This window comes from Aspergillus pseudotamarii, assembly GCF_009193445.1.
Source record: "Aspergillus pseudotamarii strain CBS 117625 unplaced genomic scaffold BDV38scaffold_1, whole genome shotgun sequence".
NCBI lineage: Eukaryota > Fungi > Ascomycota > Eurotiomycetes > Eurotiales > Aspergillaceae > Aspergillus > Aspergillus pseudotamarii.
Window position 1 is genome coordinate 144,648 of NW_022475015.1, and position 27,763 is coordinate 172,410.

The following is a 27,763-nucleotide window of genomic DNA, read 5'->3' on the forward strand; positions in this document are numbered from 1 at the left end:
AAGTCAGCAGTCATGGAATCCCAAGTATGGAACGATGCCATAGTCAAACAGTGTCAAAATACGGCACAGCGAACCATGACGCACGAAATTGTCGGTCCGTTTGTTTCAGATATAAACCCGAGAAATTAGAGTAAGAGAATAACCTGTCAAGGCGTCGCAAGAAAAGGCCTTGTGACACGGTGGGAGGGGGATGTGCGATGGCTACTGGCCGTGTCAAGGTGACTCGGGCTCTGGGGCTTGACCGTAGTTTGGATATGAAACAAGGAACTTACTCTTCTGGGTTAACAGTAGCAATGCCCAGTACCTAGATGCATACCTCCGCATCCCTACGAGCCAATCGAGCAAGGAGACCTTATGGTCCACGTAGCAGCCAGAGTGCCCGACCAGTCCTGTTTCCTTGTTGAACACACCCAAAAATAGAGTCACTCAAGGAGAAATTCCCGAAGAGTCAGCACTAAGGGTTCAGGTACCGAGCTAAGGATCGGGATCCATACCAAGCCCCTCTTAACAGAAGCACTATAGTTGGTGGCTTGGCATTCTTGTCTGGTGGATCTTCCGAGATTAGGATTGCATGATATCACCCTCGTTTTTCCCAGCTGCCTGACTCAGAAGGCCATCATTCCAACACGACCGGACTAGAAGCTGGCTGTCGCAAGACGTAGGTTTATACTTGGATTAAAATTAAGCACGACGACAACCCACCCAGCGGATTAGGAAAAGTACACCTACACGAGATCATCCCTTCTTACTGTCAGCATGGATCTCACTCGGTACTCGCTAAACCCGATCTGATAGGCACCCCCAACGTACCAACTCCGCCTCCCATGATTGACTGATCACCAAAGTTCTTCCCGCTTCGCAAGGCAGAAATCTGGCAGAAACAAGGCAGAAACGGGAACGATACCTGATCTTAGGGTTCCACTGGGCACGGGCCTCTCACTAAAAGCAGTCCCTGCTCGATTCGCCTCGTCCTTCTCCTCTCGCGGTGGGAACTGTAAAGAGGCACGACCCCGGTAGAGAACTATTAATTAGTTCAGAAATAGCACGGGCCGGATAATAAATCCCGCAAATATACGGTGAAGTAGAGAGAAACGAGCAATTTTATATACCATTGCACACCAGTCATTTTTCTTACTCTACGAGGATCAGTAAATATAGATTTAAGATCTAGTATGTACGGAGTAGTAAACTTTAGATTAGACCCCTACTTTTCTCTCGTGATATATTTAGATTGTAGTGAACGTTTCATGTCTTAAATATATTTTTTAGAACTCCGTCTACCTAGCAAACAATACATTCTAAGCAATGGACCAACCTTAGACCCCAACCACGTTTACTCTTCTTGGAAGTAAGGCATCGTTACTCGGTGGAATTAGTAGACTGGTGGTATGAAACCCACAGTAAGGTAGCGTAGCCCTATTGAAATTAAAAGTGAATTTTGCTAAAAAAAAAAAACAAAAGTATCCTTAGGAATATAAAAATAAATGAATAAATTTACAATTTTGAATAAACACTAGATAACAACGGCCATGTCAGGTGATTAGTATACTACATCTTAGCACCAGATACACCGGTAACAATCGAATAGCCTACTAAAACCAGCTCATTACATGTACATGGAGAGAAATGGCACTACGTTAATGGAGCATTGCACGAGTTGAAATGAAAAGAAATCTATTGTCTAGCCTTTCCAGAAGGTCATGGGAATCACAAAGTAGATAGAGAAAAGTACACGAAACAGAACACAAACATAGAGACAAATGAGATAATTACAAAAGAAGAGACAAAATCAGACAGAGAGATAAAAGCTTTTAGTGCAACAGGAAGACAAGGAAAGCAACCATTACATCGTTCAAAGAGCGTGAGTGTGTAGGAGATTCACCATCTGTTCCATCGAGGAATGATGAAGGAGGTCCTCCAGGCGAAGCTGAGGTGCGTGCTCTTGCAATCGCAGCAGCACTTGTGACAAACCCATAAGTTCACCGCCCACTGCAAAATAACATTCTGTTGGAGACACGACTGACTTATTTGTCGATGGCAGAGTATCTGTCCACGCTTGGTGCACGGCCTCTCGTAAAGCAGCTACCTTGGGCTCTGAATAGTCCGCAGGCGGCGGGGCAATAACGACATCTGGTACGGAGGATTCCCTAACCATGGGAATCAAAGGCCGACCGGCTTGAAGTTCCTCCAACGATGGCAAGAAGGTAGTGGAGGGGCTTGACGAGAAGGAGCGGATTGTCAAGCAGAGTTGGTCAAGCAAGTCCTCCGCCTGGATTGCGGACATGACTGATGTCGCTGTTATGAGGTCGATGTCAACGTGATCACCTGCAGGGGTTGACAGGATCGATACATCCATAAGGTCTAGTTCCGAGCCGATGAAGCCCGGCTCATAGGAGCCATCACCCATCATCATGGCCCGGTCCGGCTCAATATTTTGGTGCTGGATGACACTGCTGAAGCGCATCCACCGCGGCCAATCAGTGCATTGCTCGACGATTGCGCGGAATCCGAGCGACTCAAATGGCATGTTGGCCACCTGCTGGTTCTGGATAGTGCGAAGAAGGTCCATTACAGTCCAGTGGTCCTGGAACTGAGCGCGGACGGGGACCACATTAAGACACGGACCGACAATCTGGTCGATGTTGTCTATTGCCAAGTTGCGGCCCGAGATGGTGTGGCCGAATACAACGTCCGGCCGAGCTGCCATGCGAGCCAGGACTAGGGCCCAGGCGGACTTTGCGACGGTCGCAAAGGTGATGCCCTCGCTCGTGAGTTTCGTATTCGGTACCCGGCGTCGGACGGTGATAACCTCATCAGAGACGTCTCGAAGGCCCGGCTTGTGGCGTTCCACAAAGTTTGTCATCGTCGATCCCGCTAGGAGGGACTTCCAGTGCTCAATGGCGGCAGAGTCATCAGATGTGGGACAAAACGAGGTGAAGGTCGAGAACGACGGGCTGGGGGATAGAGGTTGGCCGGCATAAGCGTTCTGCAAGGCCTCCCAAATGGTAGGAAGTGAGACACCATCGTATTGTGCGTGTGAAATGCGCATGATGAGGCGATGTGCGTGGCCGCGTCGCTGCTGCGCCAGAACAAATTGAACAAAGGGCTTCTCGATTTGAAGATTGCCGGCCTTTCCTTCCTCGTACACTCTCTTCGTAGTTTCTTCGAGGTCATCGGTGGGAATAACCAGGAAGACCGGATCAAGTTGCCGGAGGACGACCTGCCAGAATCGGGAATCATGTTCCGTGAAAACGGTACGAAGAATACTGAACTGCCGTACCAGCTCGAAGCAGCCTTGTCGGAGACGGTCCACATCCACTGGGTCGGAGCTCTCGAAGTAGAAGTAGTTGAGCATCCATCGAGGACGCGTCATAGCACCGATCAGTGCGATTTCCTGCATGCTGGTAGTGGGGCAAATCTCTTCAATGTGGCCCTCTTCGACTCCAACCTTCGCAGCAATTGTGTCCAGGAGGCTGGAATCACAGGTTGATGATCCTTTGCTCGGAGACAAGACAGGAGTACCATCCCCAGGGGTGGCAGGTGCATTGGCTGTAGCCAGAGCGGCGATGTCAACAAGAGAAGGATGGTTGAAGATATCAGCAACACTCAGGAAGACCTTGGACGCACGAGCGAGGCTGACCAGTTTCATGGCGACGATAGAATCACCGCCCAGAGCGAAGAAGCTGTCGTCAGCCCCGATCGACTCACGATCGATCATAAGCACTTCCGCCCAGAGACTGGCCAGTTTGAGTTCCAACTCCGTCTTGGGGGGCCTCTTACCAGCGGTAGCCAGCGAGTAGGTCTGCAGTTGAACGTCGGAGAGAGAATCGACCATGCGACTAAGCATATTCCGGTCCGCTTTGCCAAAGGAGTCGGTGGGCATGGTCTTGAGGGGAATGAAGAGGATGGGCAACAAGTAGTGGGGAACGGAGGTTTGAAGTGCAGACTGGACTGTGGTGAGCTCCTGCTGCAGGTTGGTAGTCATGGTATCAGTCAGGCTGTCGATTTCGACATCTGGAGACTGTATGGACTCATCGTAGAGGTATGCAACCAGCATATTCCTGTTGCGAGATGAGACCAATGTAGTGTCCACCATGACATCGTATGTAGAAGGAATGTGAGACTTGATTGTGTGCTCGATCGCACGGGGGTCGATACGCTGGCCGTACATCTTCAGTTGAGTGTCTTTGCGTCCCAGGTACTCAATGCTACCATTGACATTGAACTTGACCATGTCGCCGGTCCGGTAGACACGAGTAAAGCCATCAGCAGGATATGTGTGTTGCATCCAGTCGGGACGACCGATGAATGCCGCCTCATTAGCTTGAGGATGGCCCAAGTAACCCTCCGACAGGATGGGTCCTTCAATGACCAGTTCACCCAAGCAGCCCAAAGGTGCGAGCTTGTTGACATCTTCTGGCTCAGTAACCCACAGCCGACAACCAACCGGGAATCCGATGTTGGCAAATGAGTCCTTAGGGTGGGTGAATTGTGATACGGAGCACCAGACTGATGCTTCACATGAGCCATAAGCGTTGAGAAGGGTATCAACCTGGCCCGCCCAGACCTTAAGGCTACCCTGAGTTGGGCACTCTCCACTCAGAACTAACGTCTTCAGCTTGGGAACGTCAGTCGGGTGTAGGCTGTTGGCAACGGTCGGGGTCAGACAGGCCCAGTTCGCGCCTACCCGGTTAATAGCGGAAGCCAGGTCCTTAGTCTGATCATGTTCAGAGACAACACACACTGTGCCACCACTGAGAAGGGTTGTGAAGATCTCCGCGTAGCTGACATCGGATGTGTAGGCGGCGGATTGCAAAACGCGGGATTTGGATGTAATCTTCACTGCGGGACCATGGTTTCGAATACTGGTGCAGATGGCCCTGTGTTCAATCGCCATGACCTTAGGCTTAGCAGTACTATCAGAGGTAAAGGCAAGGTATGCGGGCGACGAGGGATCAACGGCTGCTCGAGCTCGGGGCAGGTCAGCACTGCTAGCTGCGAGCTCAGAAGCCGCGGTTGCATCGGCGATGACAACATGGCTGGATCCGATAGCGGCAGCCAGGTCAGCATATTGTGGTGCCGCAATGACATGGTCAATGCCAGTGTCATGGACAATTTCCGACAGACGGGAGACAGAGTCCTCTGGATTCAGATTCACGCATGCTCCGCCAGCCTTCAGGACAGCGAGCTGTGAGACAATGGCCCACTTGGATTTATCAAAGCACCAGCCTACAGTGCACCCTGCCGTCACCCCAAACTTCACTAATACATCGCTGAATCGAGACGATAGATGATCCAGTTCTTGATAGGTCAGACTGCCATCCCAGGCATCTACTGCTTGGCGCTGCGGGTGGAACCGTGACTGGACACTGAATAGCTCATGCACACGAGCATTAACGGGTTCAATAGGGGCGCCCATCCAGTCAAGAAGCTGGTCCACGTCAGCTTGGCCAGCCATACTGATATCCATCATGAGAGTGTTCTGAGGCAGGCGGAAGAGCTGGAGGATCAGGTTCTCATAATGCTGCAGTAACCATCCCATTTGTTGTTCAGGAATAAGCATATCGTCGTATCTGACACGAACATCGAGTTCTGAGTCACCAAGGTGGCACTCCACAATTAGTGGGTAAGTGTCGAACTCAAACTGCACCGATGAGACTAGTTCCAGGTCCAGATCGTTCTCTGAATCCTCCAGGATAGGTTGGATAACAAATAGATGACCGAAATCGGCAATGGCCGAGCCATTGGGCTGAATTCGGCGGATATTCTGTAAGCCGAACTGTTCGAAGGGTGTCATATCGAGAGCCTGCTGTTGAATGCCGCCCATGAGCTCCTCAATTGTCTGGGCTCCATCTAAGCGGACTCGGATGGGTACCGTTGCGATCATCGGTCCCATTATGTCCGCAGCACCATGAAGTGAAGTACTACGGCCGGAGAGAACATGGCCGAAGACGACATCATCAGACGTAGTGTAACGGCTGAGGAGAAGAGACCAGGCCGATTTCAAGACGGTGGGTGTAGTGAAAGTAAGGTTGTCCCTTTGCGGAAGGCGAATATGCAGGGACCGCGTCTGGTTGGGTCGGAGAGATTTAGCAGCGTGGGAGGAGTTCGGGAATTGAGCAGGGAGATTTCCCTCAATCTGGGAGCGCCAGAAGTCCTCGGCAGCCTCACGGTCGCTGGTAGTGAGATGCTGGATAAATTTACTGTATGGAACGACCGGCGGAAGAGCGGACAAGCCTTCCCGGTAGATGATTCCGACTTGCTCGAACATGGATCCCTGGCTCCAGCCGTCGTAGGTAGCATGATGAGAAGTATGAATCAGGAACGGGCGTGGGTCGTTCCGGTCACCAGGAACGACAGCGTTGCGCATCAAGGGTTGGCCATGGACCATAGGCGAGAGCTTATCGGCCCTGACGTACTCTTCCACGGAGTCCTCCCATCGCCAAACAAGCGGCTCAGAGATAACAACCTGGAAGGACTTGGAATCAGCTGTGTAGATGATCCGAGTACGCATGATCGGCTGGAGCTGAGCCAAAGACTCCCAGGCTTGTTGGTATTTCTCTAGGTCGATATCAACAGGAAGACGGAAGACCTGGCGCGACACATAAGCCGTCTCATCCTTAGCGGTGAGCGCCATTAGTGCTTCCTGTGAAGGGTTGCAAGGGTAGATATCCTCGATTACACTGGCATCCACCGCACATTGAGTGGTCGCTTGGGTCAGAATATCTTTGACTTGGTCGCTGGGCAAAAGACTGAAAGGTTCCGGTGGCGCATCGTTCATTTCCTTTCTGGAGGAGGAGCGGTCGAGATTCTCCGCCATCTTGTTCAATTTAGGATAATTAGTCACGTCAGCGACACTCATGGAAAGCCCTGCCTTGCTGCCGGCGGCGACAAGCTTCATCGCAGCAATGGAGTCTCCGCCGAGGTGGAAGAAGTGGTCGTCTACACCGATGCTGTCGGTGCCGAGGACACGAGCCCAGAGCTGTGCGAGAGCCTTCTCTGTTTCTGTTGAGGGAGCTTTTTTCTCCGCCTGGGAAAGGGCATAGGAGGCTAGTGTCTCCGGCGAGAGACCGTTGCCAACCGTCCTCAATACCTTTCGATCCAGCTTGCGGGAGGGCGATAAGGGCATGTGTGAGACGGGGATAAAGAGTTGTGGCACCATGTGCTTGGGTAGAACCTCCCGCAGGCGGGCTTGCAAGGCCTGGAAGCTTCGTCGAAGAGGGCCAGAGAGGGGAACAAGGAGCGAGTCGACGTCCCCAGATGCAGCCTCAGGCACACAGATAAACGCAGTGAGGATCTTAAGACTGCCACGAGACTTCGGTGTCAAAACTTCAACCGCCACTTGGTATGAGTTGTTGTCGTATACAGTTCGAATACGATGTTCGATTTCGCCCATCTCAATGCGCTGCCCGTGAAGCTTCACCTGGGTGTCTTTGCGGCCGATGAATTTGAAGCTGCCATCGCGGTTGTACCTGACCAGATCACCCGAGCGGTACATGCGACCGTTGCCTTTGTCGTGAGGAATCCACCATTTGGGGGGGTTGATAAAGGCGGCTGCCGTCTTCTCGGGCTCGTTCAGATATCCTCTGGCAACGATTGGGCCCTCAATGAGGAGCTCTCCAGTGGAGCCAATAGGCAACAGCCGATCAATATTATCTGGGTCTACGACCCACAGAGTGCATCCCAACCCTCGGCCAATGTTAGTAGGGTCCTTGGTGGTACTGGTCTGGGAATTGCAGGTGGTGCAGACACAGCATTCACTAGGTCCGTAGCTGTTGATTATCTGAACATGATCAGACCATAAATTGACAACCTCTTTAGTGAGTGGTTCGCCACTGAGAACCAGAGTATTGAGGGTGGGAATACGACTAGGTACCAAGAGACTGGCAACAGTAGTGGTAAGTTCCGTCCAGGTAACACGGTACTTGGCCATGGCATCCGTAAGGGCATTCATCCTCTCATACTCTGAGGGAACACACACACACCCTCCGAGCATCAACGACCCAATAATTTCGTCAAAGGAGACATCGAAGGTGTAGGAGGCAAACTGGAAGGCGCGGGTACCGGGACCGACTGACATTTCGCTGAGATGCGCAATCAGACCGGTTACAAGCGAGCGATGTTCCAAAATACTTCCCTTTGGTTTTCCGGTACTGCCAGAAGTGTATACAATAAAGACGGCATTGGAAGGCTGGGCAATGGCACCAACAGGCTCGTTGGGGGAGGGGAGGCTGTCCAGATAGTCGGCGCCAATTGGGAGCACTCCCGATGGAGGGAGTAATGAAGAGAGCATTTCCGATGATGCCTGGTCACACACGACCAGGGAAGCATCGAGGTCGTCAAGCAAAAGCTGGATTCGGTCCCTAGGATGCTCGGGGTTGAACATGCAGCAAACACCGCCAGCCTTCATAACCGCCAACATTGCGATAATGGTCCATGAGCATTTGTTGAAACAGAGAGGGATAATCATCTCTTGTTTGACTCCACGCGAAATAAGCTCGTGAGCCAACTTCTCAGCCAACAGGTTAAGTTGACTGTAGGTAAGCTCGACATCATACGAGGAGATGGCGGGGGCGTCAGGTTGCCTGCGAACCTGTTCCTCGAATTGGTAGTGAACACAGGATTGGATGGTTTCCGGGCGATCCTTGTTCCATTCAAGAATCTGCTGTAGATCTTCCTCACTGATAGTTCCAATCTCCTGGAGCGTGCTGATATTATCGTCGCCACCTGCTTCTTGAATTGAGCTGAGACGCTCAATGGCACGGCTATAGCGACTGATTATCCGCTTAGTTACCTCACCAGAAATGACATTATCGTCAAACTGAGCTTTGATGTCCACGCCATCGTCGAGAAGGTTGCACTCTATGATCAGCGCATAGGGGTCTTGGTCATCGCGGTGGCCGGTTGGCACACGAGTGAGTCCCAAGAAATCAGAGGCCTCAACAGGTGCTGCCTTTGGTTGAATGACGAGAAGATTCTGGAATTCAACGGCTTCTTTGGCCTGTTCACTCATAAGACGAATGTTCTGAAGGCCGGTATGCTCAAAGGGCACCATGTCCAGAAAGTTCTGTTGGATATTTTGGAGGAAGTCAAATGGAGGTTGGCCACCATCTACCGCGATGCTCACAGGAACTGTCGCAATGGTCGGACCAACAACCTGGTTGATACCTGGGAGAGACGCATTGCGACCAGAGACCGTGAGTCCGAAAGTCACCTTCTCGGTTTCCGTTAGGCCAGCAAGAACAAAGGCCCAAGCTGCTTTCAAAATGGTGGTGAAGGTAATGTCAGACGGCTCCCTTGACAAATGCACTGAGCCAGTCATGACCTGGTTCGGGTATGGTTGGTAGGTGCGATCCTGCAGGATAGGATATGTCACAGAGGGCTCGGCGAACTGAGAAGTCCAGAACTCAGTGGCAGATTCAGTGGTGATTTCCCTGATGTATTGAATAAACCGGTTGTATGGAACCTCTGGCAGAGCCATTTCGTTGTTGTATTCAGCAGAGACCTGCTTGGTAATGATAGGGATAGTCATTCCATCATAGATTGAGTGGTGGGCAGTCCAGACAAAGTATTTCTGCGTTGGGGCAGATACGATTGCATAGCGTGCCATTGGCTGGCCATAATCTATTGGGTTTGAGGAATCATTCTTCAGGTATGCATCCAAATCATCAGCAGACTCCCAGGTCATGGTCTGTCTCAGGACAACTTGGAACAAGCCATCAGACGCGTTAACCATGCGAGTACGCAAGATGGTGCTTCGCTCCGCGACCTTTTCCCAGGCTTCCTTGAATCGCGATAGATCCAATGTGTCTGGAAGGGTAAAGATTGACTGAGCAGTGTACGACGCTGCGTTCTGGCGGTTCAAAACCATGAGACCTTCCTGGAGGGGTGTGCAAGGGTAAATATCTTCGATGGAAGTGCGTGAAGTACCACACAGCGAGGCAGCCTCAGTAGCGAGCTGCTCCGAATCAAGCTGCGGTGGTAGCAGGGAGAAAGGCTCTAGCTGGTGCTCCTCACTTTGATCAAGCAGGCTAAGTTCCTTGGCCATTGCAGACAAGGTAGGCTTCTGGAAGACTGAATTGATGGTGAGAGCCAAACCCTGGTTCCGAGCGGCGGCCACAAGTCTCATAGCTCCAATAGAGTCACCACCGAGGCGGAAGAAGCTGGCAGAGGGGTTAACTGTGCTGCTATCCGAGAGCTCAAGAACCTCAACCCAGAGAGCAAGCATGATCTTCTCATTTGCGGTCAATGCTGTACACTCCTCGACTGTCACGAGCTGATACTGCTTCAGTTGCTGTTCATTCAGGCCGTCAACAAGCTTCTGCAGGGCCGCCCGTTCCAATGGGAGACCATTGACAGGAAGATAAAGCGTTGGAATCAACTCCTCTGGCAGATCGCGTCCGAGTGTTTCTTTCAGTTCTGTAAATTTAGCCCAATGTCCGTCGGTGACAGGCATCAGAGACACCACTGCCTCAGTGTTATTGGCCTCGGCGTGGAAGACGGCCATGAATTGGCGTCCACCCAGCTGATCCAAGCTTACCACCTCAACAACAGCCTCCTCTGTGTCTGGCAAGGCCATCGTAAGTCGGTTTTGAATAGACGCCAGGTCGAATGTACGACCGTTCAAGGTCCGGCTGACATCCTTCAATCTCTGAAGTTCTTCGCCGTGCGAATGTGAGATGACATCCACGTTCGACAAACTCATTTCAGGGGTATCAGCAAGAGTCGCGAGTACATTGGTGAAAGCTTGCATCAGTTCGTCTGCTTGGGACTCGCTGAGAATGGCCGTGAGATATGTCATGTGGATCTCGACGCCAGGCACATCGTGGGTGGTGATACACAGACTGATGTCATACTATCATGCAAGTTAGTAAGATTTGAGATGAGTTTCAGCTCTGGGATTCATAAAAATACCTCAGTTGGATCGGCTTGGTCCACGATATGGAAATCAACCTGAGGAGCTGGGCCTCGGCTGGGCTGCCTTTGCAATGACAGAACTGTATTGAATAAGGCGACATCCTTGTTGCCCAGCCCATGCTGGATCGCCGCGAGTGATGTCTGTTGATGAGGGAGGTTGTTCACGTAACTCAGTTGAATATCCTTCAGCAACTTGTAGACCGACAAGTCATCGACGAGGTGCAGTCTGCAGACAAGTAGGTTGATGAACGGGCCCACTGCATCGTAAATCCCATCAAGGGGAATGTCACGGCCCGAAGCCATGTAACCAAACATGACATCTTCCTTCGATGTGTAGGCCCGGAGGACCATTCCCCAAGCAGCCTGGACAAGGTTACTCATAGTAATACTTTGTGACTCGCAGAACTTTTGTAGTTTTCCATCTTCATCAATATGAATGAGCATATCTTTGAAAATCTTAGTCTCAGACGCGCTGTCTCCGTTGCCGATGCGCATGTTGGGGAAATGGCAAGGCTGAGCCCCAGCCAAACGGTCGGTCCAGTACTTGAGGGATGCAGGTTTAGACAGGCTGTCTAGGTAGCGAATGTATTCGCTGTAGAGGGGGCCTGGTCCAGCGGGCAGCGTATTTTCATACGCGGAGACAAAATCACGGACTAGGAGTGCCAGTGATGTGCCATCGACCAGGGTGTGGCTCAGTTCGATTTGGCAGTAGATCGATTCGGGGCCTTCGCAAATGGTCAGGCGATGACCAGGAAGGGGCTTGGTGTAATCCGGGGATTGCTGGCCTTGGAAAAGCGAGACAACGTCCACTCCAGAGAAAGTGAGGTGGTGAACCGTTGCTTGGTATGATCGCAGTACAAGCTGGTCATAGACTCCATCTCCAGACAATGAACCGATGAAGACCGTTCGCAGGATGGAATGACGGTCCACAGTTTGTTGCCATGCTTTTAGCAGGCGCGGGAGGTTCACAGCACCAACATCCGATCTAGGTACAACTTCAAAAAGCTGGCGAACCTCATACGTGCCGGGCTGTCGGGTCTGACTAAGTAAGATGCCCTCCTGGATTGGCGAGCATGGGTACAAATCTTCCACGTTGTCAGGAGAAATTCCCAGCGCCGGCAGGACAGTGTTTGTGAAATTCGACAAGGCAGGGTAACTGATCCTCATGAGAGGGAAGTCACTGAGAGTATGTTCCATCGAGCTGGCCACTAGATCTTGAACGGCAGATTGAATGACCTTCTCGCATCGGTTAACCCAATCACGGATCTGTTCCTGACGACCCATATCGCGATTGAAGAAGAACGAGACGCCCAGCTGACCGAAAGAAATAGCGGCAGAGATATCAAAGACCGCCAAACGACCCATACCCTCACCAATGTTCTGAATCTCCTCGTCCGCTCGAAGAGGCTCTTCTTTCAACAGGGCATCACTTCGCTCCAGTTGTTGTGCTTGTCCGAGATAGTTGAAGCAAATCTCCATGGCTCTGTGATCATTGAAAGCCTTGCGGCCTTCGGCACTGTAATGGCGGCAGCTAAAGTATGAGAATCCATTATCGGTGAAGGAACGACGAACATCTTTTGTTCGCTTGATGCTATCCTTGATACTTTCATCCTTCCTCATACGCCTGTGAACTGGATAGAAGGTGGTAAACCATCCGACCGTTTCCGATAGGTCGATAGAGGTATCCCATGGTTCTCTGCCATGGCCTTCGCTGAAGATCGCAGGCACTGCACGGTCTGTGAAGGTCTGGTTGAAAGATTGCTGGATGGCCGCCAGGAGGATGTCGATGGGTTCGGTTCGCAGCGCTGTGTTTGCCGCTCCAAGAAGGAGTGAGGTGGTGTTGTCATCAATGGTGAAGCGAGCTTCCTCGACATTCTTCCATGTCGGTAATTCTTGCATCCCCCAGTATAGGAGGTTGGCGGGGGGGATGTCGTTTGGCAATACCGACTTTGGAACCAATTGCTCTCCGAAGTGGCATTGCTCTTGTGCCCAGTTGTGGAATGGCATCGGATCATGAGGGCTGCTACTCTGCGACAACAGGGAGGCTTCCAGCTGAGCAACAATGACATGCCATGAGACAGCATCAACGACCAGATGGTGCGCGATGAGAGAGAGGAGTTGTGATTTCTCCTCGTCACAAAGATTAAAGTGATCCACAACAAAGATCGGCCCCTTCTCGATGTCGATGTTGCGTTGAGAGGAATTAATCACGTCGAGCATCTCCTGGCGGTTGGCTGCAGAATGGAAACCAATCTTGAAGGAGCCATTGGATTGGCTTTGCACCATCTGTGACCACTCCCCGTCGTCGCTTCTGATAAACTTCGCACGCAACATGGAGTTCCTGGCCACAATTTGTTCGATGGCAGATGAAACTGCGGCCGTCGAGAATGGGCGGGTCAAGCGCAACAAAACGCTCTGGTTGTAATGATGCTGGCTCGCCTGGCGCACAACATCATTGAAATACACGTTCTGGATGGGCGATAGGCTGAAAGGTACATCGTACTTTTCTTGTCTAGTGACAGCGCGGTCGCCGATTGAGCTTGCACGGCTGACCACTGCCGCCAACGACTTCGGAAGCAGAATATCTTGAACGGTAAGTTTGATTCCAGTGGCTCTGCAGCGAGAGACAACCTGCATAGCAGTGATTGAATCTCCGCCCAAGCTCATGAATGATCGGTTCAAGCCAATAGACTTCTCAGGGATATTCAGAACCTGACTCCACACCTGTGCCAGCTGCTTCTCTAAGGCGGTTGTTGGCAGATTGACACTGGCGGAAGAGATATTCACAATCCTGCGGTAGGTGTCTTCGGTTATACCGGTGACCCAACGTGTGATGGGTACGCGGTTTATCTTCCGTGATGCAGTCAAGGGGATGGAGTCCAAGACAATCCAGACAGATGGCACCATGTAGCTAGGCAGTACGCTCGAAAGTTCCTCCTCAATCTCTAAGATAAGTGGCTGGGCAGTGGACTTCGCATCATCGGAAACGAGCTCAACACAATCACCTTCAAGGGCCAATGGTTGAAGGTCTGAAAGCGCCACCACCGCAACGAGCTTGCCTTTGCAAGGGCCGGTCTTGGGAAGAGTGACCATTCCGGCCTCGACCGCTTTTTGAGCACGGAGGTGGAACTCAATCTCACCCAACTCGATACGCTGGCCGTGGAACTTGACCTGGCTGTCTTTGCGGCCGGCAATGTTCAGGGTTCCATCGGGGTTGTAACGAACAAGATCACCAGTGCGATAGAATTTGTACTGAGGGGTCTCCTTTCCGTGCATCCATGCGGGGCTCTCAACGAATGCATCTCTCGTCTTTTCCGGCTCGTTCAGATAGCCTCGAGCAACATTCGGCCCTTCAATGAGCAGCTCACCCACACAACCGACAGGGGCAAGGCGGTTATAGTCAGAAGTCTCCACGACCCAGTACCGGCAGGCGGTCCCACTGCCGATGTTTGCAGGCGAGACAGTAGCACTCGGGTTTGCATGAGAAGCCCAAATGGTACATTCTGCTGGTCCGTAAGAGTCTATCATGTTTACTTGGCTTGCCCAACGATCGACCAGGCTTTGCGATACGGCTTCACCACCTAGAACGAGTGTCTTCAGATGGGGAACCTCTTTGGGGTCCAACAGGGCAGCGACTGTCGGGGTCATGAACGTCCATGTGATTTGCATGGAGTTGATCACCCCGGCAAGATTGTTGATTCGGTCGTGCTCAGTGGGAATGCAGAGAGTGCCTCCCTTCATCAGTGTGAAGAATGTTTCGCCCATGCTAACATCGAATGTGTACGAAGCAAACTGCAGCACCCGCGAACCTGGTCCACCAAAGCCTAGGCCTTCACCGTGCTGGGTAGCCACGGTGCAAACAGAATTGTGCTGAACGATGATTCCTTTTGGTTTTCCAGTACTACCAGACGTGAAAATCATGAAAACTGGATTGGTAGGCCGGACCTGAAGCGACCCGAGCTGGGATATCGAGACGGGTGCCAGCTCTTGAATTAGGGTCTTGGTGATGGGAACAACAGAAGCCGAGACGGACCCGAAGAGGCCCTGGTGCTGTGGCGAGGTAAGGACAAGGTGAGAGCCCGTGTCTTCAATTAGGGCCTGAAGACGGGTTACTGGGTGGTCAGGGTTCAACATGACGCAGGCTCCTCCTGCCTTAACAACGGCGACCATGGTCACCACTGTCCAGACGGACTTGTCGAAGCACAGGGGTAGCAAGGTCTCGGGCTTGACGGAGTATTCGGTAGACAGATGATAAGCCAATCTTGAGGACAACTCATCGAGCTCATGGTAAGTCAGATTTCCGTCCCACGCCTCAATGGCCATATTTTCGGGGTTGAGAGCGGCTTGTTGGGAGATTTTCTCATGGACACACTCATTAACCGCGGTCGGTGCCGCAGCATTCCACTCCCAGATCTGCTGCTCATCCTCTTTGCTGAAGAGGTCGATATCCCCTAGCTTGACATCGGCCGATGGGCGAATGATCTGTCGCAAGACATGCTCAAAATGACCCAGAAGCTTTTCCGTCAGATCCACAGACAGAACGTCATCATCAACGCGGGCTTCCAAGTGAACGCTGCCATCCCCGAGGTTACATTCAACGACCAAAGCATAAGGATCGAATTCCGTCATATCTGTAGGCACGGTTTCGAGCTCAGCAAACGCCCGTCTCCCGTCTGCCTTAGGCTGGACGACGAAGAGGTTGGTGAAGTCAGTTGCTGCCAACACCTGAGGGCTGATCTGGCGGATGTTTCGCAGTCCAACATGCTGGAAATTCATCATCTCGACATTCTGCTCGTGTTGGCTCTCAAGGAAGCTTTGAAGGGAGGCTTCGGAGTCCAGGTGGACATTCATTGGAACGGTTGTGATGGTGGGACCAACAATGCTCTCGATGTGGGGGACGAGAGCGTCACGTCCCGAAAGGGTCAATCCGTAAAGAATGTCCTCGGAGTCAGTGTACCGTGCCATAACAATAGCCCAGGCTGCTCGCAAGAGGATAGCCATGGTCAGGCTAGATCCAGGCTCCAAGGCTACGTCAACATCACGGTGGCAGGTTTTCTTCGCTCTGGGTTGGTAGGTCGCATATGGCAACCGAGGGAAGGAGGAGGGTGGCTCTTGCGGAGCCATCGAGCGCCAGAATTCCTGTGATGCCTCGGGGTCGGTCTCTTGAATGTACTCAACGAATTGGGCGTATGACGGCGCTGTGGAGGGCGCGACACCTCCTGTATAGGCCTGTTCCAGCTGTTCAAACAAGAGTGGAACAGTCCATCCGTCATACATGGCGTGGTGAGCAGTCCAAACGAAGATAGGAGACTCGCTATCTTCAACGATCGCATAGCGAGTTAATGGGGAACCGCTGGTCACGGAAATGGCATGGTCGCGCTGGAGATAATTCTCCAAGGAAGAGTCTTGCTGCCATTTGAGTTTAGCAGCGTCTTCCGTCAACACAACCTGATATGATGTAGAGCCGATAGTGACAATCCGGGTGCGTAGGATGGAGTGGGCATCAGTCAATGTTTGCCACGCGTCTTTGAATCTCTGGATATCAAAGCCAGCTGGCAACCGGAATGCAGACTGCGCGACATAGGCACCAGTATGGGTATTTGACATTGAGAACACACCCTCCTGGAGAGGGGTACAAGGATATACATCCTGGATGTCGCTGCGTGCAATAGAGCAATGGCCTGCAGCTTCATCCAGCAGCTCGTCAGTATTGGTGACATTCTTTAACATCGAGAATGGTTCATAAACATTCTCTTGTGCGTCAGCCTTTGCTAATTCGACGCGTTGGGCCATCTGAGACAATTCTGGATACCGGAATATGTCAGCGACAGTAAGCAGGAGGTTTGCTTCCCGTGTTGCGACAACCAGTTTCATGGCACCAATTGAGTCTCCCCCAAGTCGGAAAAAGTTATCGTTGCGGCCCACAAGGCTAGGATCTTTTCCTAAAATAGCCGCCCACAAAGTCTGCAGCTGCTCCTCTTCCTTGGTCTGGGGGGCGGCCTTGTCCTGGTTGGCTAAGGCGTACATCTCCATCTGCTCATGGGAAAGGCCGGGAACAGCGCGGCGGAGTGCGATCCGATCAACCTTGCCCGAAATGGTCATTGGGATGTGAGAGATCGGAATGAACAGGCTGGGAAGCATGTACACCGGCAATGTCTCTGACAGGACCTTCTCAAGGGCCCGCAGTTCCGCCGTGAACTCGGGTGATAGTGGGACAAAGAGTTGATTTTCCGCTGGGAGTGCGTTCTCCATCTTGAGGAAAGCTACCAATGTTTGAGGAGGCAAAACGACCGAGTCCACGGTGACATGCGCGGCACCCGGCAGATTCTCCAGGACGGCATGCTCTATCTCGCCCAGCTCAACACGCTGGCCTCGGACCTTGATCTGGGTATCCTTCCGGCCAATGAAACGAAGCTGGCCATCCGGATAGTAGCGGACCAGATCACTGGTTTTGTAGAACCGGCGTGGTTGTCCATTCTCGGACTTAGGCAGCCAGGCGGGATCTTCGAAGAAAGCTGCCTTTGTCTTTTCGGGTTCATTCAGGTACCCCCGAGTGACAAGAGGGCCCTCAATGACCAGTTCACCAATGCAGCCAACAGGGAGGAGCTTGTTAGTATTCTCGGGATCTGTCACCCAGAGGCGGGTTCCAACGGCATGTCCTAGTCCGGCAGGGTCGCTGTCCGCGGTGAGGGGGTCCGTTCCCATGCTGTATATGGTACACTCCGTAGGTCCGTAGACAATGCGCAGCTCCAGAGCATCGGTCCATGGAGAAATATCTTCGCGTGAGATCGCTTCACCTCCCAGAACGACTGTCTTCAGCGTAGGAACGGTTTCTGGGGAGAGCAGGCCGAGAACCCGGGGTGTCAGGAAAGCCCAATTGACCCCGAGGTTGTTGATTGCGCCGGCCAAATCGTCGACGCGGTCTTTCTCACATGGGATACAGACCGTACCACCACGGGTCAGCGTAGTGAACGTGTCAGAGACACTGGCATCGAACGCGTAGGCAGAAAACTGCAGGACACGGGAGCCAGGACCGACACCCCATTCGGACCCGTGAGCCTGAATGCTAGTGATGAGGGAGCGATGCTCGAGGACGATACCCTTAGGCTTTCCTGTACTACCGGACGTGAACGACACGAAGGCTGGGTTAGATGGTTGCGCCTGAGGGAGTGTGCAGTTGTCGGTGGGAGCAGGGAGTTCGTCGAGGAAGCTTTCGTCCACGACAACAATATGTTCCACGAGGCCTTCAAGCAGTTTAGCGTGCTGCGCTGAAACAACTGCAACACGAGCCTGACATCCATCTAGAATATCTTGAATGCGGGATAGTGGATGCGCAGAGCTCAGACCAACACCAGCACCCCCAGACTTCATAATCGCCACCATAGTCACCGTTGCCAATTTGGACTTCTCGAAGCAATGGGGAATCAGCACCTCCGGTCCAGCCCCCAGCTTCGCTAAGTGATGGGCTAGCTTTTCAGACAGCAGGTCGAGTTGGGAATAGGTGTACTCGCCATCCCAAGCGCAAACTGCCTGCGCATCGGGTTGCTTCTTGACTTGATCGTAGAAGTATTCATGCACACAACCCGACTCCGCAATTGGCTCAACCTTATTCCACTCAAAGATCTGGGCTCGGTCCTGTTCATTAAATAGGTCAATATCGGTGGGCTTGGTTCCGGCCTGGGCTACAATTCCGTAGATCGCGGCGCTAAATGTATTGGCAAGATTCATGGCATCGCCCTGTGTCAGCAAAGAGGACCAGTAGCCGATAGAAATCTCGACATCATCAGTAGTTATGTCAATAGCAACGGCGAGGTCGAACTATCAAGAGAAATATCTGTTAGTGCCTTGCTCTGGGGTTCGGAGTAGGCTGCAGCGTTCACTCACATCTGTCGGGTCATCTTCTTCAACTGCCCGGAAAGAAAGCGCATCCCCAAATTGCTGGTCCGGAACACCTTTCTGGAGAGAGATGATGCTGTTGAACAAAGGCATTCCGGACAGTTCCAGACCATGCTGAATTTGTGCCAGGGAACAATGCTGGTGGGCCAAAGCGGTAAAATAGTCGTTCTGCATGGTGTCGACCGCGTCCAGAGCAGCCTGATGCTGATCCAACCGCACCCGACAAACCAGCATGTTAATGAAGGCTCCCACAGCGTTTTCTATGCCTTTCACAGGTACATCACGGCCAGAGGCCACATAGCCAAAGCAGACATCGTCAGATCCCGTGTACGCGCGGAGAACCAAAGCCCATGCGGTTTGTATCACATTAGCAATAGTGACTCCATGGGCTACGGAAAACTTCACCAGATCTCGCATTCCGGCGAAGGGAACTTTCACCGACTGGATCTGCTTGGAGCTTCCGTCACGAGGATACATGGGGACAATGGTTGGCTGGACTCCTGCAAGGTAGCTGGTCCAGTGGCTCATGGACTCGCCTTGAGAATGTTCCGGCAAGGAGATGTAGTGGATGTAGTCACTGTACAATGAGGCAGGCTCTGTGAATGATTTGCCATCAAACGCCAGTGACATCTCCTGCAAGACTACCTCAGTAGACCCACCATCCACGATCGCATGGCTGAGCTCCACCATCATGTAGACGTTGTCGCCGCGGGTACGACAGATGGTGAGATGGTGCTGGGGTTCTGAGGGGTTGTAGGTTGGCGAGGGCAGAGACTTCAGGAAATTAGTTACTTCCACTTCGTCATCCGAGCACATGTACTCGCAGCAATGAACGCTGGCAGTGACGTTCTTGAGTACGATCTGCTGGAAGATACCGCCGGCGTCGACGAAGATACTTCTAAGAGATTGGTGGCGATCAACAACGCCCTGCCAGGCACGCTGAAGACCCAAAATCGTGGTAGTCGCATCCATAATGGAGAGTACCTTAAGGACACGTCGAATTTCATACGTGCCGGGGAATTTGACCTGGCTCAGAAGAATTCCATCCTGGACAGGCGAACAGCCATAGATATCTTCCACGTCGTCCTTGCTGGAGAGTCCAGCTTTAGATAGAAGCGCGTCATCGACGGCGGCAGTTCGCTCGGCGGGTGTGGAAGTCGGGGCCATAACGGTACCCTCCTCCACAGACACCTGGGATGAGCGGACGGTCTTAGAAGCCAAATCAATCAGGCTCTTGGCCCGAACCACATCTAGCACCGAGACCTTCAACTGCTCCCGGCGGCACCGCGCCACCACTTTCATGGCCGTAATAGAATCACCACCCAAAGCAATGAAGGACCGGTTATGCTTCAGCTTCGGCAGTGGAAGGCCCAGCTCCTCCGCCCATATTTCTTGCAGAAGAAGCTCCGTGTCGGATAATTGCACGGTCTCGTTGGCTTCCTCTTCTTCTTCCATGATACCGGCAACTTCGTTGTAAGTATCTTCGTCCATATCACGAACCCATTGATTCAAGGCAACACCATTGACCTTCCCGGATGTCGTAAATGGAAGGGCGGCCACCACCACCCAGAAGGTGGGTACCATATAACCAGGAACCTGGGCGGCGAGACGGGTGGAAATCTCAGGGATGAATCCGCGTGCTTGCTTTCTTTGGTCGATCAGTAGCTCATGTACGTCGGCGTCTCGTGACCCCTCATAGGGGAAGGCATGGAGCGAGAGGACGGCCACCAGGTTTCCCTTGCAAGGCCCTGCCTTGGGAAGCACGACGCGAGCATGGCGCACCATGGAGTCCACGGAGAGACGTTGCTCGATCTCGCCCAACTCCAAACGCTGGCCTCGAAGTTTCACCTGGCGGTCCTTCCGTCCAATAAAGCTGATCGTGCCATCGCTGTTGTTTCTGACGAGGTCGCCGGTCTTGTACAGTCGGAACGGGGCTGGCTTGGAGGTCATGTTTTGCAGGAAAACAGGCGCCTCGTCCAGGAATACCGCCTCGGTCTTCGCGGGCTCGTTGAGGTAGCCTCTTGCCACAATCGGACCTTGGATGAGCAGCTCACCCACTGCCCCGATCGGGACAAGACGGTTGTGGTCATCCGGGTGAACGACCCAGCACACCGCGCCATAGCCGCGCCCGATGTTTGCCGGGTCAGCGTCCGGCGTGAGGTGGGGGTTGATCGTGGCCGCGACGGAACATTCACTGGGGCCATATCCTAGTGACATTGGTTAGCAATTGATTCGACCCAAGGTAGCAAAGCATGGGACCTACCATTGATTAGATGCAACTTGCCCGCCCAGGTCGTGACATCGACCTGGCTCAACGCTTCACCGCCAAGAGCCAGCGTCTTCAGAGTAGGCACATCAGCAGGATCGACCAAGCGCACCACCGAAGGAGTCATGAAGGTCCATGTGATGCGCAGCGCGTTGATGATATGAGCGATGCCATGCTGTGCCAGCTCATCGCTGGGGAAGCAGACACAAGCACCGGTAGTGAGAGTGGTGAAGATTTCGAGCATGCTAACATCAAACGTGTACGGTGTCATCTGTAGGATTCTGCTGGTCGGGTCGATCTCGCCCGCGGTGACGTGCTGGATTGCAGCCGTCAGGAAGGACTCGTGTTCCACCACACAGCCCTTAGGGGTTCCGGTACTACCGGAGGTGAAAATAATGTACAGGATGTTTTTGGGTGTGACAGCGACCGCTGGGGATGCTTTCTGTGCCGGAAGTGCCATGACACTTTCCTGGTGAACAGAGAAGACATTGCAGTTGTCCTGCCAGAGCGGTGCATATTGCTGGGAGGTGAGGATCAATGGAGCCTGCAACTGCTCCATGATTTCCATCAGACGGGACCGAGGCTGTTTGGCGTCCAGATTCACAATGGCGCCGCCCGCTTTAACGACGGCGATCATGGTGACAATGGCCCATTTGGACTTCTCGAAGAACAGGGGTACGGCCACTTCAGGGCCCACGCCCCGATCTACCAGATAGTGGGCCAGGCGATCTGTGAGCGACTGCAGCTCGCCGTATGTCATGCACCCATCTGGGCCTTGGATGGCAAGTGCCTCGGGCTCTTTGCGGGCCCGCTCGTCGATGAGGTGATGCAGGCAGCGAGAGACCACCTCGGGCATCCGCTTATTCCATTCCCAGATTTGGTGCATTCCATCCTGACTCATCAAACTTACCTCGGAGAGGGGGGTTCGGGGGGCTTTGATGATCTCACCGAGTACGTGGCTGAGAGTCGCCGCGCAGTGCTTTGCCTGCGAGGCAGGGATCAAGGAAGTCGGACATTGCAGGTCGACGACAAACCGATCCTGTAGGTACCGGGCGTGAATGGCAAGGTAATTGCCCGGCTTGGTGCTCCTTGTCAGTGACTATCACGATCGATCAAAATAACCGCGCCAGGAGTCCGTACCTGTTCCCGCTCCGGGGATTCTTCATCATACAGCATCACAACGCTGTTGAAAGCTGGACCACCCGCTCGGGCGGACAACTCCTGGAATTCGGCCGGTGTCATCAGGGCGGATGACGAAACACTGGCCTGTAGGTTCTCTTCCGCGTCGACGAGCGTCTTCAGCACGGACTTGCCCCCGTCGATCTCCGCCTGGTAGACGCCCACATGGGGCACACCGGCGACGAATCGAACAAAGAGAAATCCGACCGTCTCGGTGTCGGCATATGCGGAGAGAACCATGGCCCAGGCGACATTCAGCACGCTCAGGACCGACAGTCCATGTCGTTCGCAGAATGCAGCCAGGGCCTTTCCCTGGGAGACGGTGCCCAGGTCCAGGGGGATTTGCGCCTGGTCGGTCTGCTCTTTATCTAAGATAACTCCGTCAGTAAGGGTGGGGAAAAAGAAGGAACTCCCCTTGGATCCCATAGGGATTTGGGCCGTGATGGCCTGGAATGCGGTGTAGTCTCCGGCGTCACCCATTGTGATTAGTGTTCCTTGGTGATCGAGTTTAAAAGGTTAGAAGGTAAGTGAAAGGTGATGGGATGGCAATTAAAAGGGTAGAGGAAGAGACAACAGGTAAGGGAGAAGTTGGCAAAACAATGACGGACGTAGTGGAAGGAGAGAAAGAATGATAATGTCTGATTGCTTCACGGAAGATCAGAGCTGAGCTTTTGTATAGACCAGGCACGTTTAGTAGATACAGTAAGTACATCGGCCAGAAGATGGGCAGATCTGAGTAGATATTAATCCTCGACGGTGACGGCGACTGCACCATGCTATTGAGGAACTCCAAATGCGTCCACCAATCAACATACTTCTCATCCGACATGGAGCTACAGTCGTGGATTCCATGAGCATGTCAGACTAGGTGCCCTGCCATCCGCCTTGGTGCGTGGGGGCGGGCTCTCCCCATTAGGGCTGACGGTCCCCCTGCCGACCTCGTGTTAGCCACGTTTTCTGAGCAGTCTGTAACATGTCGCAGCCTTGTAACCAGTCTTGAAGGTGCGGCGCAGGGGGTGATAGCCCCCAAAAGGATTCGTGCGGTCAGCCTGGGGGCCAGAGTTGCCTGAGGCTGCTTGTGTTCTTACACGCATCTTATCTTGCAGTAGCGTCGCGGTAGCGTGGATCCGTCCGGGCTGACTGCACAAATTGACCGTATATAGATACACGAACGAACCACGATGACATAAAGAAGAGGACTTAGCCCGAATTAATCGTAAAAGCCTCGATGCTATGAGGTGGGAACTCTCCGATTCTGGCAGGTCAAGTTCCGGTAATTAGCAAGTCATCCTAAACCACGTCCTCCGCCCTGGAGGAGCTATGTAGAATAAGCTCGAGATAAGAAAAAAGAAGGGCGATCCAATGACAAGGTTCCATCTCTCGTGGCATATGCAAGATCCATGCGCGAGTCAGGAATGTTGGTCCAAAAAGACACCTTAGGAGTCGTTCTTACCCGACAATGTATTTTTCCGGGACGAGTAGTCGTTAGTACGGAGCTATGATAACGATGCCTGCAGAAGGGGCCCGCAGTCACCGCCCCCATTTCTCCGCCGCTAGAGTTTCAACTTTCCAGAGGGAATTGTCGCGGCTGAGCCCCTTCGTTGCATTAGCTTTGACGCTTCAGAACCAACATTTCCTTCATCAGTTTAGCGCGACTCATGAATACCATCTTACTCTGTTGAAATTGGGGGCGAGGACACGGTCGCCCAATAGAATCCACGCCTGTTCGAAGTTTGATTCCATGATTGCTATTTTGAGAGAGGCCAAACTTCTGCCAGTGGTTGGTGTCAGGTGATCTAAACAGTAGCTAAATGCCGAAGGAGGGGCGGGACCCCAGTCGAGTATAATTCAATGCAGTATTATGGAGTAGAATGGTTATATATAGACGACGAGAGGCCGATCATTTGCGATGGGTCCTCCGTCGTCTCTCTGGGTCATGTGTGGACCTTGAAACCACGTCGAATGCTATTGACTTCGCCTTTCGCACGGCCTTCCTGCCGACCGTGATACTAGCTCTAAAACGTCCCTCTCGCTGCCGGTGTCAACCACGCGATCGTGCATCTGGCCGTCTGCCACAGTCACTGCGAAGCGTCATTTTTCACCCCGAACTTGTTTGAGCCATGCCATCTTCTCCATTTCCGATCGCTGGGTCGCAACGCGCATCATACGCGTTGTCGAGAACCACACGATTGTCCTCCCTGGCACATTCTTTCCTTCAACCTAACCGTCGAAGCAGATTCAGGCCATATCTGTAGAGGCTCGCGCGTTTAGGATTTAGGATAAAGTTATCGATGTAAATGAACGAGTTCTACGGAACGGTTCATGTGGAGGACCATGCGACCGTGGGCGCTGTATAATTCTGACAACCATCATAGTTGGTTCTCGCTAAGGGTGTCTGTGGCAAGTCAATGAAAAAAAAAAAAAGGTCTGTCAGTTGTATAGAGTAACTGCGTCTAATTTGCATAGTCCGAATCATTATGTCGTCCCATCTTATGGCAGTGGGTTGTAGACAGATACAGATACTGCGTAGCAGAATAGCTGACCGCTTCGAGTCCCTTCACCGCTATGGTCCTAGGAGATAAGCTCTTCTGCTCTTTTGACAGGGTTGAACCCCAAGTTAAACCCGGCTTGGCGTTTTCTGATAATCCGCTAAATCGGAGGAAAATGCTTGTTCTATATCGTCCTTTAATTGGTTGAACTCGTCACCGCCCTCGGCTCGGGCTGCCTCTAACCTATAGTAGTAGTAGTATAAACTATGGACTACTTTAGCCAATAACAGTCGATTAGTTCACGGCAGCATGTTTCCCAGATGAGCAGAGAGGGAGACTGTTTACTCTGTGAAGACAATGATATTGACCTTCAAGGCGAGAAGAAAGGGACTTGGTGGTCTGTGGCAAGTAGGCTCTTTGGTTTAATATCAAAAATGGGATCAAATGGCAATTGCTTTCACAAATTAAGCTGTTTACCGCCGAAGCCCAAGTTTACGCTGTGCCTCCCTCAGATATATATATATCTCTCCCTAATCGGACATCACAGTGTTGTCCAAATCAACGTCAACGTCACGCAAGAACCCATGGCGTTAAATGGCTAACCAAAGCTGATCGCCTGATATTCCGAAAATATCTCTCCAAATGACCAGGTAGAAACTGAGCATGAGAGAGAAGCTCATACAAAGAGTTGCAAAGTTGTTAAACTAGGGACGGGAGCCTTTACAACGCGGCGCGTCACCAATTCAATTACCACACCAAGGTACTCCGTAGGGTAGATACTGAGTAGAAGGAAGGTAGGGCACATTACTTCATTTATCAGACATTTTGATTGTTCATTTTCTGGTGTATTACTTTATCAACTTTCCTCGCCTCTATCCGTCAGGTTGCATATACATACGGCGTAAAGCTACGCGGTATTAAAGGCCATATGGTGCCCACACCAGCATCTATATCACGGTGGAAAAAAAGAACCAAGAAAAATAAAAATAAAACAAAACACAACCGGAAAAGAGTGAGAATTAAACAATTTAAAGGTCTATCGGACTGGATATAGGTATGCTTGCGCTGTGAAAACCAATACCAACGCCTTGAAACCGCGTGATAAGACGAGTATCGTGAAACAAAGACCGAGTTTTCCCCGAGTCGACTTTTCCCTCTTCCCCCTGGAGAAGAGTCGCCAAGTCATGCAAAAAAAAAAGAACAACGCCACAGGATATATGAGGAGAAAAGACCGAATGAAAAAAATAAGAAAAATTAAGATGACAAAGGAAATCTAACAAAGGAAAAAGTAAGGAACGACTGAAAGGAAATCGCTTCTCCGAAATCATCGATGCCACCCCATAACACCAAAAAAAAACACCGGGAGATGCAGTAGATGCAGATATAGACCAGGGTTCGACCAGGTTTCCGCTTATCCGGTGCGACCCGACCGGGCATCTAAGCGCGCCCCATGAGCCACTAGCAACTGCACCACTTCCACATGCCCTTTTTCGCTTGCGACATGCAGTGGTGTCGACCCGTGGTGGTCGCGAGCATTGACATCGATTTGTTCGGTTGTAAGGAGCAATCGCACCACGCCCAGGTGCCCGCACTGGGCGGCAATGTGTAGTGGGGTTTGGCCGCGGGAGTCCTGGACGTTCACATTGACCCCGCGTTGCAGGAGCAGCAAGGAGACCACACGCTCGGTGCCGTGACTGGGTTCTTGAGGAGTTCTCGGATTCGACTGAGGCTGCGAGGGAGGCGGCGTGGGAATGCCATCACAGGGTTGGTGGTGGATGTCTGATACATTCTCACTAGAGAGGTCGCCCGAGGGTATTATGCTGGGAAAGAGACATGGATCCTATCCAGGAGGTCAGTTCATGTCCGTCTGGGGATAGAAGCCATACGTCTTGGACAGCAAGAGGGAAGAAGAAAGCTGCAAGAGAGAGAGAGAGACTTACACTGCTGGGTGTCCATAGAGGAGGTTGACCGAATGGAGCATCCGACAAGGTCATAGATAAATCGCCGAGGGAGTTGGTCGCAGACCAACTGCCGCTGTCGGACAAGTCGGCATTTTGCCAATCTGCTTGAGAGAGGTGCAGGACATCTGAATCGGCGGAGAATAGGCCGCCAGAATATTGTGACCAGATGTCGTTATCTGCATATGAGATAGGCCAGGGACAGGGGTCAAGGGGATCCCCAGGTGCCAGCACCGGATCCAAGCCTTTCATCATCATTCCGACGGTGGACGTTCGTGCAGGAGACGGACTCTGGGAGAGGGACCACGCGGGACTATTCCGCATGATTGGGGATGGCAGGGGTGCTTTTGCTAGCTCCAGAGTATGGCTACACCACCGGATGTACTCAGGCTAATAAAATTCTGGCAATATAGTTCTGGTTCGATTTGTCCGTCGCTCTTGTCCTCTTGTTTCTTTAATGTCTATGGAGTATGAGCTTGCTGATGGTGAGCTTACAGGTTCTTTGCTTTGGGGGATCGACCATCTCAGCAACACCGAGTACTCAATCCTGATCTTGCCGGCGAAACTGGGGCACTGGATCATCCTCGCATGGACATCTGTAACAAGAGAACACCACACAGCCCTACTTGGGGGCCGTTACAGACACGGTGATCTCGCATGGTCCGTGAGATCTATGACGAGGGTCATCCGATCGAGAGGGCTGAAACGGTGCAAAAGAATAAGCTATTACAAAAATAATAATAAGCTATCACGCTAAAGCTGAGTCTGCAGGTCCCGTCATCCCTCACAGTGCATCTGCAACCTCATGCCCTCATGCCCTCGGGATGTTGTGGGGGCCACTCCAACAAGAAAAGGCCAAGCCACCACTTGAAGGATGAGAGAGTCATCCAAGAAACACTGAGGGTGATCAGTCCACAAAGGAGTAGACAATGCATAGATAAACCTCGTAATCCACAGAACCCGTCAGAATCACCCGTTATACTACCGATCCTGGAATCCTGGAAGAGAAAAGAAAACAAAAGAAAAAGAAAAGTCAAAACCAAGCTTCGAAACTCGTA

General features: G+C 52.2%; 2 protein-coding genes across 2 annotated transcripts; both read right to left on the reverse strand.

Moving 5' to 3' along the window:
* Nucleotides 1-1,852: 1,852 nt before the first annotated feature.
* BDV38DRAFT_276648 (uncharacterized protein) lies at nucleotides 1,853-22,738 on the reverse strand (the record flags this gene model as incomplete). Its single annotated transcript, XM_032058263.1, has 5 exons — nucleotides 1,853-10,855; nucleotides 10,915-18,735; nucleotides 18,802-21,020; nucleotides 21,077-22,157; nucleotides 22,220-22,738. The coding sequence occupies 5 exons, from the start codon at nucleotides 22,736-22,738 to the stop codon at nucleotides 1,853-1,855; spliced, it is 20,643 nt and encodes a 6,880-aa protein (XP_031919625.1).
* Nucleotides 22,739-25,864: 3,126 nt separating this feature from the next.
* Nucleotides 25,865-26,741, reverse strand: BDV38DRAFT_289497 (ankyrin repeat domain-containing protein; the record flags this gene model as incomplete). The annotated part of the gene is made up of 2 exons (XM_032061249.1): nucleotides 25,865-26,587; nucleotides 26,688-26,741. The coding sequence occupies 2 exons, from the start codon at nucleotides 26,739-26,741 to the stop codon at nucleotides 26,159-26,161; spliced, it is 483 nt and encodes a 160-aa protein (XP_031919626.1). The 3' UTR covers nucleotides 25,865-26,158.
* Between the last annotated feature and the right edge of the window lie 1,022 nt (nucleotides 26,742-27,763).